The sequence below is a fragment of the Myotis yumanensis genome, unplaced genomic scaffold, assembly GCF_028538775.1.
Source record: "Myotis yumanensis isolate MYYU_CA2020_CCGP unplaced genomic scaffold, mMyoYum1.0.hap1 SCAF_23, whole genome shotgun sequence".
Lineage (NCBI taxonomy): Eukaryota > Metazoa > Chordata > Mammalia > Chiroptera > Vespertilionidae > Myotis > Myotis yumanensis.
Window position 1 is genome coordinate 4,125,625 of NW_027223774.1, and position 12,065 is coordinate 4,137,689.

At 54.8% G+C, this 12,065-nt stretch overlaps 2 protein-coding genes across 2 annotated transcripts; one reads left to right on the plus strand and one right to left on the minus strand.

The window, feature by feature from the left end:
- The first annotated feature begins 515 nt into the window (after nt 1-515).
- On the plus strand, nt 516-6,526 carry LOC139000068 (leukocyte immunoglobulin-like receptor subfamily B member 4). Its single transcript, XM_070402336.1, has 7 exons — nt 516-627; nt 841-876; nt 1,065-1,352; nt 1,507-1,812; nt 3,250-3,366; nt 4,324-4,376; nt 5,176-6,526. The coding sequence occupies exons 1-7, from the start codon at nt 579-581 to the stop codon at nt 5,320-5,322; spliced, it is 996 nt and encodes a 331-aa protein (XP_070258437.1). The 5' UTR covers nt 516-578; the 3' UTR covers nt 5,323-6,526.
- Nucleotides 6,527-8,019: 1,493 nt separating this feature from the next.
- RPS9 (ribosomal protein S9) lies at nt 8,020-12,013 on the minus strand. The gene is made up of 5 exons (XM_070402341.1): nt 11,950-12,013; nt 11,571-11,686; nt 11,195-11,317; nt 9,316-9,502; nt 8,020-8,268 (listed from the first exon to the last, which is right to left on the minus strand). The coding sequence occupies exons 2-5, from the start codon at nt 11,665-11,667 to the stop codon at nt 8,091-8,093; spliced, it is 585 nt and encodes a 194-aa protein (XP_070258442.1). The 5' UTR covers nt 11,668-11,686; nt 11,950-12,013; the 3' UTR covers nt 8,020-8,090.
- Between the last annotated feature and the right edge of the window lie 52 nt (nt 12,014-12,065).

The following is a 12,065-nucleotide window of genomic DNA, read 5'->3' on the forward strand; positions in this document are numbered from 1 at the left end:
TGAACTGTCTGCTGTCTAAATATCTGTAACATCTGCTTCATTCATCTCAGCCCCATGAGTCCAGGGAAGGGATCCCTGAGCTTCGGCTACGACTCTCCAGAGCCTGGCCAGTGACAGCCCAGGGTCACTGCTCAGTACGTACTGCCTCATTGCCTGGCCAGTGAGAGAAGGGAAGAACAATTGCATTTACAGAGGCTCAGGAAAGGGAAGTGTCTTACACAAGCTCACAGAGGTTCTAGAAAAGGCAGAGTCAGAATTGGGCCAGAAATTGGGTGGGGTCCTCTCCTGCCCTGTTCCTCCGCCCTCCTCACCTGGGACGGCTGTCACCGTCTGGATTTGGGTTTGGCATGAGGTGGAAGCAGAGCATGTGGGGTCTGGTGAGACTCAGGTCGGTCTCAGAGGTCCCACGGCTTGCTGTCCCCTAAGGCCCACCCTTCAGGGAGGGGCTACTTCCCTTCCTGTGAGTCCACTGATGAGGAACCAGTGACATGTCACATGAAGCCTGGACCCTGTCACACCCCATTCACCTATCCTGGGAGGCTCTGCGGAGTTTACACATCGTCTGCACACTGGGGACCATGGGAGGACGATCCATGACTTCTACCCTCACTGCCCTTCTCTGTCTCAGTGAGCTCTGGGGAAAGGAGGTGGGATGGGGTCCCCTCTCCTCCCAGGTCCTGGCCTTTCGAGACCCCAGGACTCAGGAGGCTCAGTGGGGACAGGACTCTGGGGGGAGGAGACGTGCCCAGCCCCAGGTCTGCCCCCAGTGCTCAGGGGCCCAGACCAGGCCTGGAGATTCTGTGTCAGTCGGGGACGGTTCTCACAGGGACTCTCTTCCAGGGCTGTGTCAGGGCCCGTGGGACCAGGTCCAGGCAGGTGAGTCTCCCCCCCCCCTACCACCCCCTGTCCTCCTGACCTCCTGCTTCAGCACAGTCCCCCCTGGGCAGCTGGGGAGACACAGGGTTTGGAATAATGGTGACCAATCTGGGAGGAGCCTGGGAGTGACAGCTGGGGAAGGTGGGGAGAAGGACGCCCCTTACATTTCATGTCTGATTCCTTTCCAGGAGACGTCCCCAAACCCTCCATCTGGGCTGCCCCAGGCCCCATCGTCACCAATGGAAGCCCCGTGACCATCTGGTGTCAGGGGTCTCTGCAGACTAGTGCCTACGTTCTGTATAAAGAGAGGGGCTCTGAGCCCTTTGATACAAGGACCCCACAGGACTCCGGCAACAAGGCCAGTTTCCTCATTGAAAACACGACCCAATCCCATGCAGGGCTGTACCAGTGCGCATATTACATCACTGGGGACATACTCTCAGAGCGGAGTGACCCCCTGCTCCTGGTGGTGACAGGTAAGGGAGACACCGGGTCCCCTCCCCACTGTGGGCTCCAGGTCACAGGCAGAGGGAATAAAGTGTGGCCTCAAGGGACCTCACCCCTCACAGAACACACCTGGGGCATGAGGGTGACGGTCCCTTTAACACAGACCCTTTTCTCCTCCCTCAGGAGTGTACAGCGCACCCTCCCTCTCAGCCCAGCCAAGCCCTGTAGTGGACTCAGGAGAGAACGTGTCCCTCTCCTGTAGCTCTAACCTCACATCAGGCCTTTTCCATCTCCTGAAGGAGGGAAGGGCTGACCCACCGCGACACATGGAAGCAAATCCCAGGACCTATGATGGGAGATGGAGGGCCATCTTCCCTCTGGGCCCCGTGAGCACCTCCCATGGGGGGACCTACAGATGCTATGGTTCTTCCAGGTCCTACCCCAACGTGTGGTCACAGCCCAGTGACCCCCTGGAGCTCATGGTCTCAGGTGAGGAGTCCTATCCATGTGTCCTCAGGTCAGTTCAGGGCTCTGTCCCCAGGGGATCTTGGGGTGCAATGGGTGTGCAGTAGTACCAAGAGGAGGGCCACCCAGAGGGGACTCTCACCTCCCAGAGGAATGGAAAGAGCCAGAGCCACTCACATCCCTGCCTCATCCCCATCCTCCTCTCTGAGGCCCAGACATGCTCCCGTGGGCAGAGGGAGGCTGGAGAGGATGGGGCTGATCGGAAGGAGAAAGGCCAGAGGCGCCCATCCCCACCCTCTAGTCCCCAGTCCTGTGGCCTCAGCCAGAGAGACCAAGACAGGAGTGTGACCAGCAGAGGCCGGATCCCCAGAGAGAGCAGGACACCCTGCTGGGGCTCAGCCTGTCTCCCAGAGGGGTTGAGGGGCGGAGACGCTCAGGGCACCAGGGCTCTGAGGCTGACAGGTGACAGGTGGGTGGTCATGCAGAGGGAGATGCTGGGGGACCACCAGGGGAGGAGCAGCCCCCACCCCTCACCTCCCATCCTGATTGAGGAGCCTCTGAGGATTGGTCCCCCAACAGAAAGTCAGGCCCGCAGAGGACTAAGAGAGGGTCTGGGGGGAGGTGGTGGGTGGGAGGAGCTCAGTGTTGGTCTTGGCTCAGCCACTTCCTGGGTAATGGCCTGAGGAACGTTCCTCCTCCTCACTGGGACCAAGTTCTCCAAAAGCTGAATATTTAGTGTGGCCGTGTCTGTGTGCGCATGTGTGTGTGTGTGTGTGTGTGTGTGTGTGTGTGTGTGTGTGTTGGGGACTCAGGTGGTGTCTGAGTCTCCTCCACAGCCTTCCAAGGAGCAGCCGTGGAGTCAGGAGAAGCAGCCTCAGCCCTGGTTCAAATCCCAGCTCTGCTCCTTCCTGCCTGTAGGACCTTGGACACGTCTGTTCCTCCAAGTCCTGGTCCATGGGCTGTGGGTCAGGCCCCCACCTCCCTCACAGGGAAGGCCCTCAGCACGCAGCCCGGCCATGGTTAGAGCTTAGAGAGGACACAGCCCTCCCTCCTGCCCTTTCCGGAGGTGCCCCACATGCACAGGCCCCACTGTGGGTTGGGGTCAGGCTGCAGAGTGGGACAGGGATCTGGGGTAGAGAGGGGTGGTGACTGGGTTTGGTAACAGGTCTCTGCACTGGTGTTCTACTGGGAAGGACAGAGACAGCTTAAGTAATAACAACAACAACACGTAAGGGAATTCACAGTCCTGGGTTCCAGGCCCAGCCTGCCCCGTCCAGGCTGGGTGACCCAGGGCACATGATTAACCTCTCTGAGCCTCCGTGAAATGGATGAGGTCAGCAATCCTGGTGGATGACTGTTGTGAGGGTAAAATTAGTGACAGACCCCAGCAAGTGCCTCGCACACAGTAGGTGCTCATTTGATTGCATCACTGGCTCATTCATGATGTCACTCATGTTCAAGGTCTCAAATGGTACCTGATTGTCCTGATCGGGGTCTCAGTGGCCCTGGTCCTGCTGCTCTCGCTCTTCTTCCTCCTCCTCCGACACCAGCGGCGTCAGAGCAAAGGCAGGACATCAGGTGAGTAGGGATGACCTGGGTCACAGAAGGGGGGGTGGGGGGCTTAGGGCGCCAGCCAGCGTGAAACCAAACAGATGAGGAAGGTCAATGGTAAAACCTCCTGCAGCGTTTCCCAAGGGAAATTAAACGTGGATGTGTAAGTAAGTAGTCTCAAGTATTCTTTTGGCTTTTTCAACCTTATCAGGTGTGTGGGAACATGTGCAAGTTTTGTTTTTTATCACTTAGAATGGCTTTCTCTTCATTTTTAAAAAATATATTTTATTGATTCTTTACCAAGAGGAAGGGAGAGGGATAGAGAGTTAGAAACATCGATGAGAGAGAAACATCCATCAGCTGCCTCCTGCACACCCGCTACTGGGGATGTGCCCGCAACCAAAGTACATGCCCTTGACCAGAATCGAACCTGGGACCCTTCAGTCCTCAGGCCAAGGCTCTATCCACTGAGCCACACCAGTCAGGGGCTTTCTCTTCATTGTGAGGTGAGAGGGGATGTGACCTTCTCAGTTGTTAGGTCCTCTGCTCATCTTAGTGCAGCCCCAGGGGAAGGCTCTTGGGGGCTGGAGGCTGACCCCACCTTCCCGCAGTGGCTGCAGCATCAGAGCAAGAAGACAGAGGCCTGCAGAAGAAGTGCGCCCTCTCCCTAAAAACCCGAGCCCCACCCGTCCGGTCCGAGGCCCCCTCTCAGCCCCCTAATGCTCTGTCTCCTCCCTCAGCTCCCGCCCAGCTGCTGAGGTCCAGGAAGAGCGTTTGTGTAATAGAAAGCAGCTGGAGGGGCAGGTCCAGGGAACATGGATGGGCTGTGGAGACCGGGGATCGGTTGGAAATGCTTCTGGGCTTGGTGGTGAGACAGCTAGAAGCTCCTACTGTGTGTCCTTGGCCACGTCACTGAGCCTCTGCCGGGTGAGATCTCAGGGAATCTTGGCAAGAGATGAGATGGTCTTGTTCTGTCCCCACCAGATGCTGTCGCGAAAGACACACAGCCTGAGCGGGACAGACAGCTGGACAGTCAGGTGAGCTCCATCTGGCCCTGAGCAGGGCGCCCACACCTTGTCCACACACTACATCCAGTGAACGCAGGGGCAGTCTGAGCCCCACACAAGGGGCTGAAACCCAAGCTCTGGGCCTGCAGAGGATGCTTCTAAAACCCACACACAGGGTCCTAAAGCCTCCCTCAGCCCTCGCTGGGTCCACCTCCTGCCTGGCCCAGGAGCCACACAGGTGCCAACAGGCTCTGTACATGGCAGGCTCCCTCAGCTCACCTTAGGGCAGTGATGGCGAACCTTTTGAGCTTGGCGTGCCAGCATTTTGAAAAACCCTAACTTAATTCTGGTGCCGTGTCACATATAGAAATGTTTTGATATTTGCAACCATAGTCAAACAAAGACTTATATTTTTGATATTTATTTTATATATTTAAATGCCATTTAACAAAGAAAAATCAACCAAAAAAAATGAGTTCGCGTGTCACCTCTGACACGCGTGTCATAGGTTCGCCATCACTGCCCTAGGGAATGGACGGCACTCCGTTGAGGGCAGCAGTGGGGTCTGGCCCCCCATGGTGACGGCTCCACGCCCAATTCCTGTCTCCCCAGCACCAGACTCACACCTCCAACCTTCCAACCTCACATCCCTCCTCCCCTAGACCCCCGAAGACACGATGACTGGTGCAGGGCAAGACTAGAACCAAGGAGACCACCCCTCACTGTGTCCAGCAGAGCCCTGGCCACTAAGGCCCCAGGACTGTGTCCTGTCCTCCCTGGCCTCAGGCTCCCCCACCCCAACCACGGGTTTTCATTCTCCCCACCACAGGCTGCGGCAACTGAAGACCCCCAGGATGTGACCTACGCCCAGCTCAAGCCCTTGACCCTCAGCCAGGAGTCAAGTGCACCCCCTTCCTCCCCATCAGAGGAGCCCCGAGAAGAGCCCAGCTTGTATGCTTCTCTGGCCATGCACTAGCCCAGCAAAGACCCAGACCCCACACTCCAGGGAGGTCCCTGCAGGGACCCTAAAAGGCGTGAAAGCTGCCGCCATGGACACTCAGGTAGTGACCCCTGCCAGCCTGGAGACCTGACGTGGCCCCAGCAGCTCCTGGAAGTTAACTGCTTCCAGGAACTGCGTCGTTACTCAGCTGACTTACGGACCCCACCACTGGGACCCCGCTGACTGCAAGGACCCCAGGGAACTGCCATTGAGGCAGTAAGTATACAAGTGGCAATCTCAGGCTGAGGGAGGGCCTACTGCCCGGCCACTGTCACTGTGCACTTGACTGAGCCCAAAAGTTCCCAGACGGGGACCAACCACAGGACGCAAGGTGGCTGCACCACAGAGGGGTTGCTCAACTTCGTGTTCCTCATTTCCCAAGACTCAGCCACTTCCTCCCCTGTCTGAGAAAGCGTCTCAGCCAGGAAAAGGGAAGCCTGCTCCCTCCTGACCACTTCTTCATCCCCCCAGACCCAGGGGGAGGGGCGCTTCTCCATAGGCCACTAACCATTCCCCACTTCACTTAAATCTCAAGACAGAACTGGGAATCCACCCATCAACCATCCTGTAACCAGCTGTGAAATGAGCCTGTCGATCTTGTCAATTAAAACTCATCAGCAAACCAAGGTGGATGGATCCGGAACAGCTCTCAGCTCCCACCCCCTCCTCACCCAGACTTCTTGCCAGGGACCAGGGTCAAAAGCTGTAAGTGGGAGCTGACCCGACCTCCACTTGCTACTTCCTCTACATCAGTGGTTCCCAAACTTATTTGGCCTACCGCCCCCTTTCCAGAAAAAATATTACTCAGCCCTGGAAATTTATTTTTAATTTTAATAGCAGTTACTCATCGCCCCCAAATGCACCTGTGGCCATCACCGCACCCCTGGATCGCTGCAGCGCCCACCGGGGGGCGGTAGCGCCCACTTTGGGAATCACTGCTCTACATGCAAATGACTCCAGCTTTCAGAACTTCCTGGTTTTTATTCAGAATGCTCATCTTTAAACTTAAAATGATTTCCACCATAGCTAATTTGGCTGTGGCTAGAGCGTCAGCCTACAGCAGTGATGGCGAACCTTGACACGCGTGTCAAAGGTGACATGCAAACTCATTTTTTTGGTTGATTTTTCTTTGTTAAATGGCATTTAAATATCTATATATATAAAAGACTAATATGCTGTGTCCCTCCCACTGTCTGACTGGTTGCTATGATGCACACTGACCACCAGGGGGTACTCACTGCAGGAGTTGCCGAGCTGCAGTGACTTGACAGCTGCATTTCTCGGGTGACGCACCCCAAAACCAGAGAGGAGGGAGCCCAATTCCTCAGGGGGCTTCTCGATTCCCCCTTTGGCCATGGGTTACGTTGCTGCTGGGGCACTATCAGCCCAGAATCTGGTTCACTGCACACTTGTGTTTGTGTTCCACACCCTGTAGGAAAGCAACTTTGCAGAGTGCCCTCTTACCCTGGGACCCCTCGGGGGATGTTGGAGAGCTGGTTCTGGCCTGATCTCTGCAGGCCAGCCCAAGGGACCCCACCTAAGGGACCCCCGCTCACTCCACAGATGCCCGCGAGGGAACTTAGGAGGTTGGTTTCAGGGAATGTCCCACCTGTCTCACCCAGTCCCGCCCCGCCAGCCACCTTCTAATTAATTCCTGTTCAATGTGCACGAACCTGTGCACCAGGGTCACTAGCATAAAATATAAAAAATGTCTGTTTTACTATGGTTGCAAATATCAAAAAATTTCTATATGTGACAGGACACCAGAGTTGTTAGGGTTTTTCAAAGTGCTGACACGCTGAGCTCAAAGGGTTCGCCATCACTGGCCTACAGACCATAGGGTCCCAGCCTTGATTCCAGTCAAGGGCATATACCTGGCTTTGTGCAGGCAACCAACCAATGTTCGTCCTTCCCTCTCTCCCTAAAAATCAAATTGAAAAATACCCTCAGGCAAGGATTAACTAAAAATTTGCTTGAAAATAGTTATCAAGTTTTGATTTCAAAGAACCTTCCCGTTATAGCCTTGGTCTCCCTGCTGTGGTGTGAATGTTTTGTTCAGTAGCGCAGGCCCCACCTTAAGACAAGGACTGGCACCTACAGGCTGTCACAAGCACCTACAGTGGTGGCTTCAGCAGCAGCACATACTAACAGTGGACAGACAGATCAGCATGGCTCCTGGCGAGGATGACATGCAGGTTCATGAAGCATCCCCAATTTTTTGATGAACAGCAACTAGACTTTAGGTCAGGGGTGGGCAAACTTTTTGACTGGAGGGCCACAATGGGTTCTTAAACTGGACCGGAGGGCCGGAACAAAAGCATGGATGGAGTGTTTGTGTGAACTAATATAAATTCAAAGTAAACATCATTACATAAAAGGGTACGGTCTTTTTTTTTTAGTTTTATTCATTTCAAATGGGCCGAATCCAGCCCGCAGGGCCATAGTTTGCCCACAGCTGCTTTAGGTGGTGATAACTTTGTAGTGTACATGAATGTTGAATTGTTTTACACCAGAAATAAAAGCCCACACGGATGTGACCAAACCAGGTTAGCCAGGCCCCCTGTGCAGAAAGCAACATTTGACAGGTGTGTAACCTGGTGAAGAACCCAGGCCACGCTTTTCCCAGCTACAGACTATGTTCGGAACAGGGAGGGAAAGAGATCACCAGAGAGAGCAGTTTCAAAGTGTTTTATTATCTGAATGAAAAACTAGACACCCCCCCAGTCCAGGGGGGATGAGGGGACCTAATCCTCCTCCTCGTCATCACCGGCTCCAGCCCCGCCCTGGCCCTTCTTGGCGTTCTTCCTCTTCACTCGGCCTGGGCGGCCACCCCCGTATGGAGACCGGAGGGAGAAGTCGATGTGCTTCTGAGAGTCCAGACGGACAATGAAGGACGGGATGTTCACCACCTGCTTGCGGACCCTGGAGGGGGGATGGCAGGTCAAGGGGGAGTAGGACCCCACACTGGACAAGACACCAGTCTCCTCACTTGTGCCTCAAGCTGACAGGTTTGGCATTTACAGCTGCACTCACACAGCTAAGCTGGCCGGGCCTCCTGACCCTATGGCCTCCGGGTCCATCTAATCTAACACATACAGATACTCTGTGAGATGAGCTTCTCTCATTTCACACAACAGGGAGATTCAGAGGTAACCACACAAGGCCACAAAGCCAATGAGGTGAGGTGGCAGTGTATAAATCCGAGATCTGATTTTCCAATATTCTGAATTTTGCCAGACACGGAGCTTCGTTTTCCTGCAGTTTCACTGCCCTGGAAGCAGCAGCCGGGAGGCTGGGCTCTATGAAGTCATTTCCAACAAGAATGTGACTGAGGCTCTTGCCCGTGGGTCGTCGCAGGCCCACAGGGCTAGGGAAGGGCTCAGGCAGCAATTCCATAAAGCAGCATCCTGGCCACTTACTGCATAGCTCCCCCCGAGTGGTGCCCATTTACAGAAAGGGCAAGACCCGCTGCCCTGACTGTCTTCACTGCACCAGGCACCACCCTGAGCCAGCATCTGCGCCGCACCAGACCCTGGACTGTGGTCCATTAGCCAAGTTAACACCCACAGTGCAAGAATCCAAGAGGATCAGGGTCTGGAACAACTTCACGAGTGGGCCCGGGATCCAGCTGAGCCCACCCAAGCAAACTGAGGCCCAATGACTTCTCTCTCAACTGGGACACCAGAGCTGTTACCTGTCCAGCTGCCTGCATGCCTGGCAGAGGCCTTCGCAAGGTGTACGGCTCAAGCCGCAGTGACCCTTGCGCTGGGCTATGGGGGGGTGAGGCGGCCCCCAGCTCCCCACAAGCTGTTTGTAGGGGTCACTCAGTACCCTCAAGGTGAGCTCACACCTTTGTCACCTCCGAGGGCTGCACAGGAGACAGGGACAGCAGGCTTAGTCAGAGCAACCTTCAGAAGGGGTGGGGGTGGCGGGGGCTGAGGGATGCAGGGAGCCTGGCATAGGTGGTACCTGATGTGGCGCTGGCGGATCAGCACACGGGCATGGTGGATGGACTTGGCCAAGCCGAGCTTGAAGACCTGGGTCTGCAGGCGCCTCTCCAAGAAATCCTCGATCTTCAGGCCCAGGATGTAATCCAGCTTCATCTTGCCCTCGTCCAGCACCCCAATGCGGACCAGGCGCCGCAGCAGGGCATTGCCTGGTGAAGGGGAAGCATGAGCCACGGTTCTGGCTGAGCTCACACTTGATGGGTGCAAGTCCTCCCCGCTGCGCTGACCGTGCTGGTGGGACATCAGTGCACGTACGAGCTAATTCTGACATAGGAGTCAACATGCCAGCCACCATGTGACTGGTGTGACCCTCACACAACCCTAAGGCAGGTCCCTATGGCTGCATCCATCTCACCAGCGAGGGCATGTGACCACATACAGCTATGTCCTCATCTGGAAAAAGAGAGCCTTCCTCAGAGTTGTCAGGAAGGAAAATGACAACCCACTAAAAGGGCTCAGCATTCACCTTCAAGACTAAGGGCTGCTGTTATCAAACTACGACCCAGGACAAAGCACGGGGTTAAGCTAATATTCTGCAGTTAAGAAAGCCCTACCAGCTTCACAGCACAGGCTATAGCTAATTAGCACCTTAACATGGAGATAAAAGCCCAAAACTTTCGTCCTTGGAAAGGTTTAGCTTCACTTCTCCCCCTCCCTTTCCTGTGGCTAAATGGCTTCATTTACTAGAAAGTGAAGGTCCTGACTTCCCCTTGCAATTTCCATTTCTACCCTGGAAAACCACAATCCTTGGACACCTACAGATCACCTGTCATCTCTGCCACATGACTGTCATCTAACTACAGCCTTGAATAAGTTTCACTGTGACTAGCTATGAGTCCTGAAACCAGAACCAGCAGTGGCCTGCTCCCTACAACCTCCGGGATTAAGTCTGACCCAATACCAGTGTCATGAGACTGTAAAAGGGAGGCCTCTCTCACCATTTGTTCTTACAGGTATCAGTAGCCATCGCTATGAGGTGCTGTGCAGATTAAATAACACATACTGCCAAAACCGGTTTGGCTCAGCCTGTGGACTGAAAGGTCCCAGGTTCGATTCCAGTCAAGGGCATGTACCTGGGTTGCGGGCACATCCCCAGTAGATGTGCAGGAGGCAGCTGATGGATGTTTCTCTCTCATCGATGTTTCTAACTCTCTATCTCTCTCCCTTCCTCTCTGTAAAAAATAAAATATACTTAAAAATAAAAAATAAATTAAAAAAACTCTGAGTTCTTTAAAAAATAACACATACCAAGATCTTAGAAAAAAGTACTTAGCCAATCCTTATAAAATATCAGCTATTTTATAATTATTGCCACCTTACAATCTAAGAGGTGCTATTAAAATTTGAGTGTGATCGTGTCCATCTTCCACTAACTTCCCATCTCAAAGCAGAAAATTAAGACCTTAAGCAAGAGTCTAAATGTCTTCCCTGTGACATCCACAAGTCCTCTCCTGTTCAGGCCTTTGCTAAATGTCACCTGAATGTCCCCGACCGCCTTATTTAAGCAGGCAAATGTAACAGCCAAGTGCCCCTCCCTGCAGTCACCATCAGAAATTCCACTGTCTATCCCCACCAGAACCATGTCACATTACACACATACCGCTATGGCCAGGTGCCCCAGCTTGGCGGGCATTATTGATTTTGGTCAACAGTAAATTAGGCTCCATTAGTAAAACAAAGTCACTCATAAGGGACAGTGTAGGGATTTGTATCCAGAGGCACTTCTCCACCTCCCTCCCCCCACATTCCCATTGAACGCCAAGGATCCACTGGGCAGGCTCGCCTAGAAGCACCGCAGTGGCCCTGCACCTCATGGCTGTCCTGTCGGCTCCCACACACACCTTCAAACAAACGCCGCTGGTCTTTCTCGTCCAGCGTCAGCAGCTCCCGGGCAGCCTTGCGGATCTTGGCCAGGGTGAATTTGACCCTCCAGACCTCACGCTTGTTTCGGAGCCCATACTCTCCTGCAAAAAAAAAGGGGGGGGGGGGTGAGGAGAGTAGGAGTTAATGAGCGAACAGGCTGTCCCCACGGACTAGTGCCAAAGCTGGATTGGTGGCCCCGGGGTGCACAAAAACCTTCCCAAACCACTAAAACTTGGGGGAGAGGGAAGAGGACACACCGCGGAGAACTAGAACAGACAGAGCACGTGGCCGGCCTCACCCACGCGTTCGCCTCCCCCCGACCCCGGAAGCCGAAGCCCTGCGTTGGCCCCTCACCGATCAGCTTCAGCTCTTGGTCGAGGCGGGACTTCTCGAAGGGTCTCCGCGGGGTCACATAGGTCTTGCGACAAACCCAACTCCGGGCAACGGGCATGTTGGCGGCGCTGCTCCGCCTGCGGAGGAGAGAAACGCGGCGGTGAGGAACGCGGTTGGCGCCTGCGCGGTCCCACGACTACGCTAGAATCCCGTGGCGGCCAGAGATCTCGCGAGAACATCCCCAAAACTTCCAGAACCTTCACTCCACAAACGTGTAGCCGTCCTGTCCAGCCATCCTCATCTCACCGCCCGCCCCAACCTCTTCACTGTTTTTATCCGAGTTTAAGAGGCCCACGCGGCCTTACAACCCACACCAGAACCAGAAAGCACCGCAACCCACCTAACCCAAGCGCGGACCCGGCTGAGAAAGAGGAGCGCACGCGCCGCGGCCGCGCTTTTATAGCAACGCCGCCGTCGCGTGACGTCATCGCGCACGACGCCCGCCTGCACCAATCA

What these genes read in the sequence shown, in the direction of transcription:
- LOC139000068 (XM_070402336.1), top strand. Translation starts at nt 579, where the DNA reads ATGGGAGGACGATCCATGACTTCTACCCTCACTGCCCTTCTCTGTCTC. An exon ending in CACTGCCCTTCTCTGTCTCA is followed by an intron (nt 628 to 840) that starts GTGAGCTCTGGG and finishes ACTCTCTTCCAG; the next exon opens with GGCTGTGTCAGGGCCCGTGG. An exon ending in ACAGACAGCTGGACAGTCAG is followed by an intron (nt 4,377 to 5,175) that starts GTGAGCTCCATC and finishes TCCCCACCACAG; the next exon opens with GCTGCGGCAACTGAAGACCC.
- RPS9 (XM_070402341.1), bottom strand. Translation starts at nt 11,667, where the DNA reads ATGCCCGTTGCCCGGAGTTGGGTTTGTCGCAAGACCTATGTGACCCCG. An exon ending in CCAAGAGCTGAAGCTGATCG is followed by an intron (nt 11,318 to 11,570) that starts GTGAGGGGCCAA and finishes TTTTTTTTGCAG; the next exon opens with GAGAGTATGGGCTCCGAAAC. An exon ending in CCAGCGGCGTTTGTTTGAAG is followed by an intron (nt 9,503 to 11,194) that starts GTGTGTGTGGGA and finishes CCCCTTCACCAG; the next exon opens with GCAATGCCCTGCTGCGGCGC.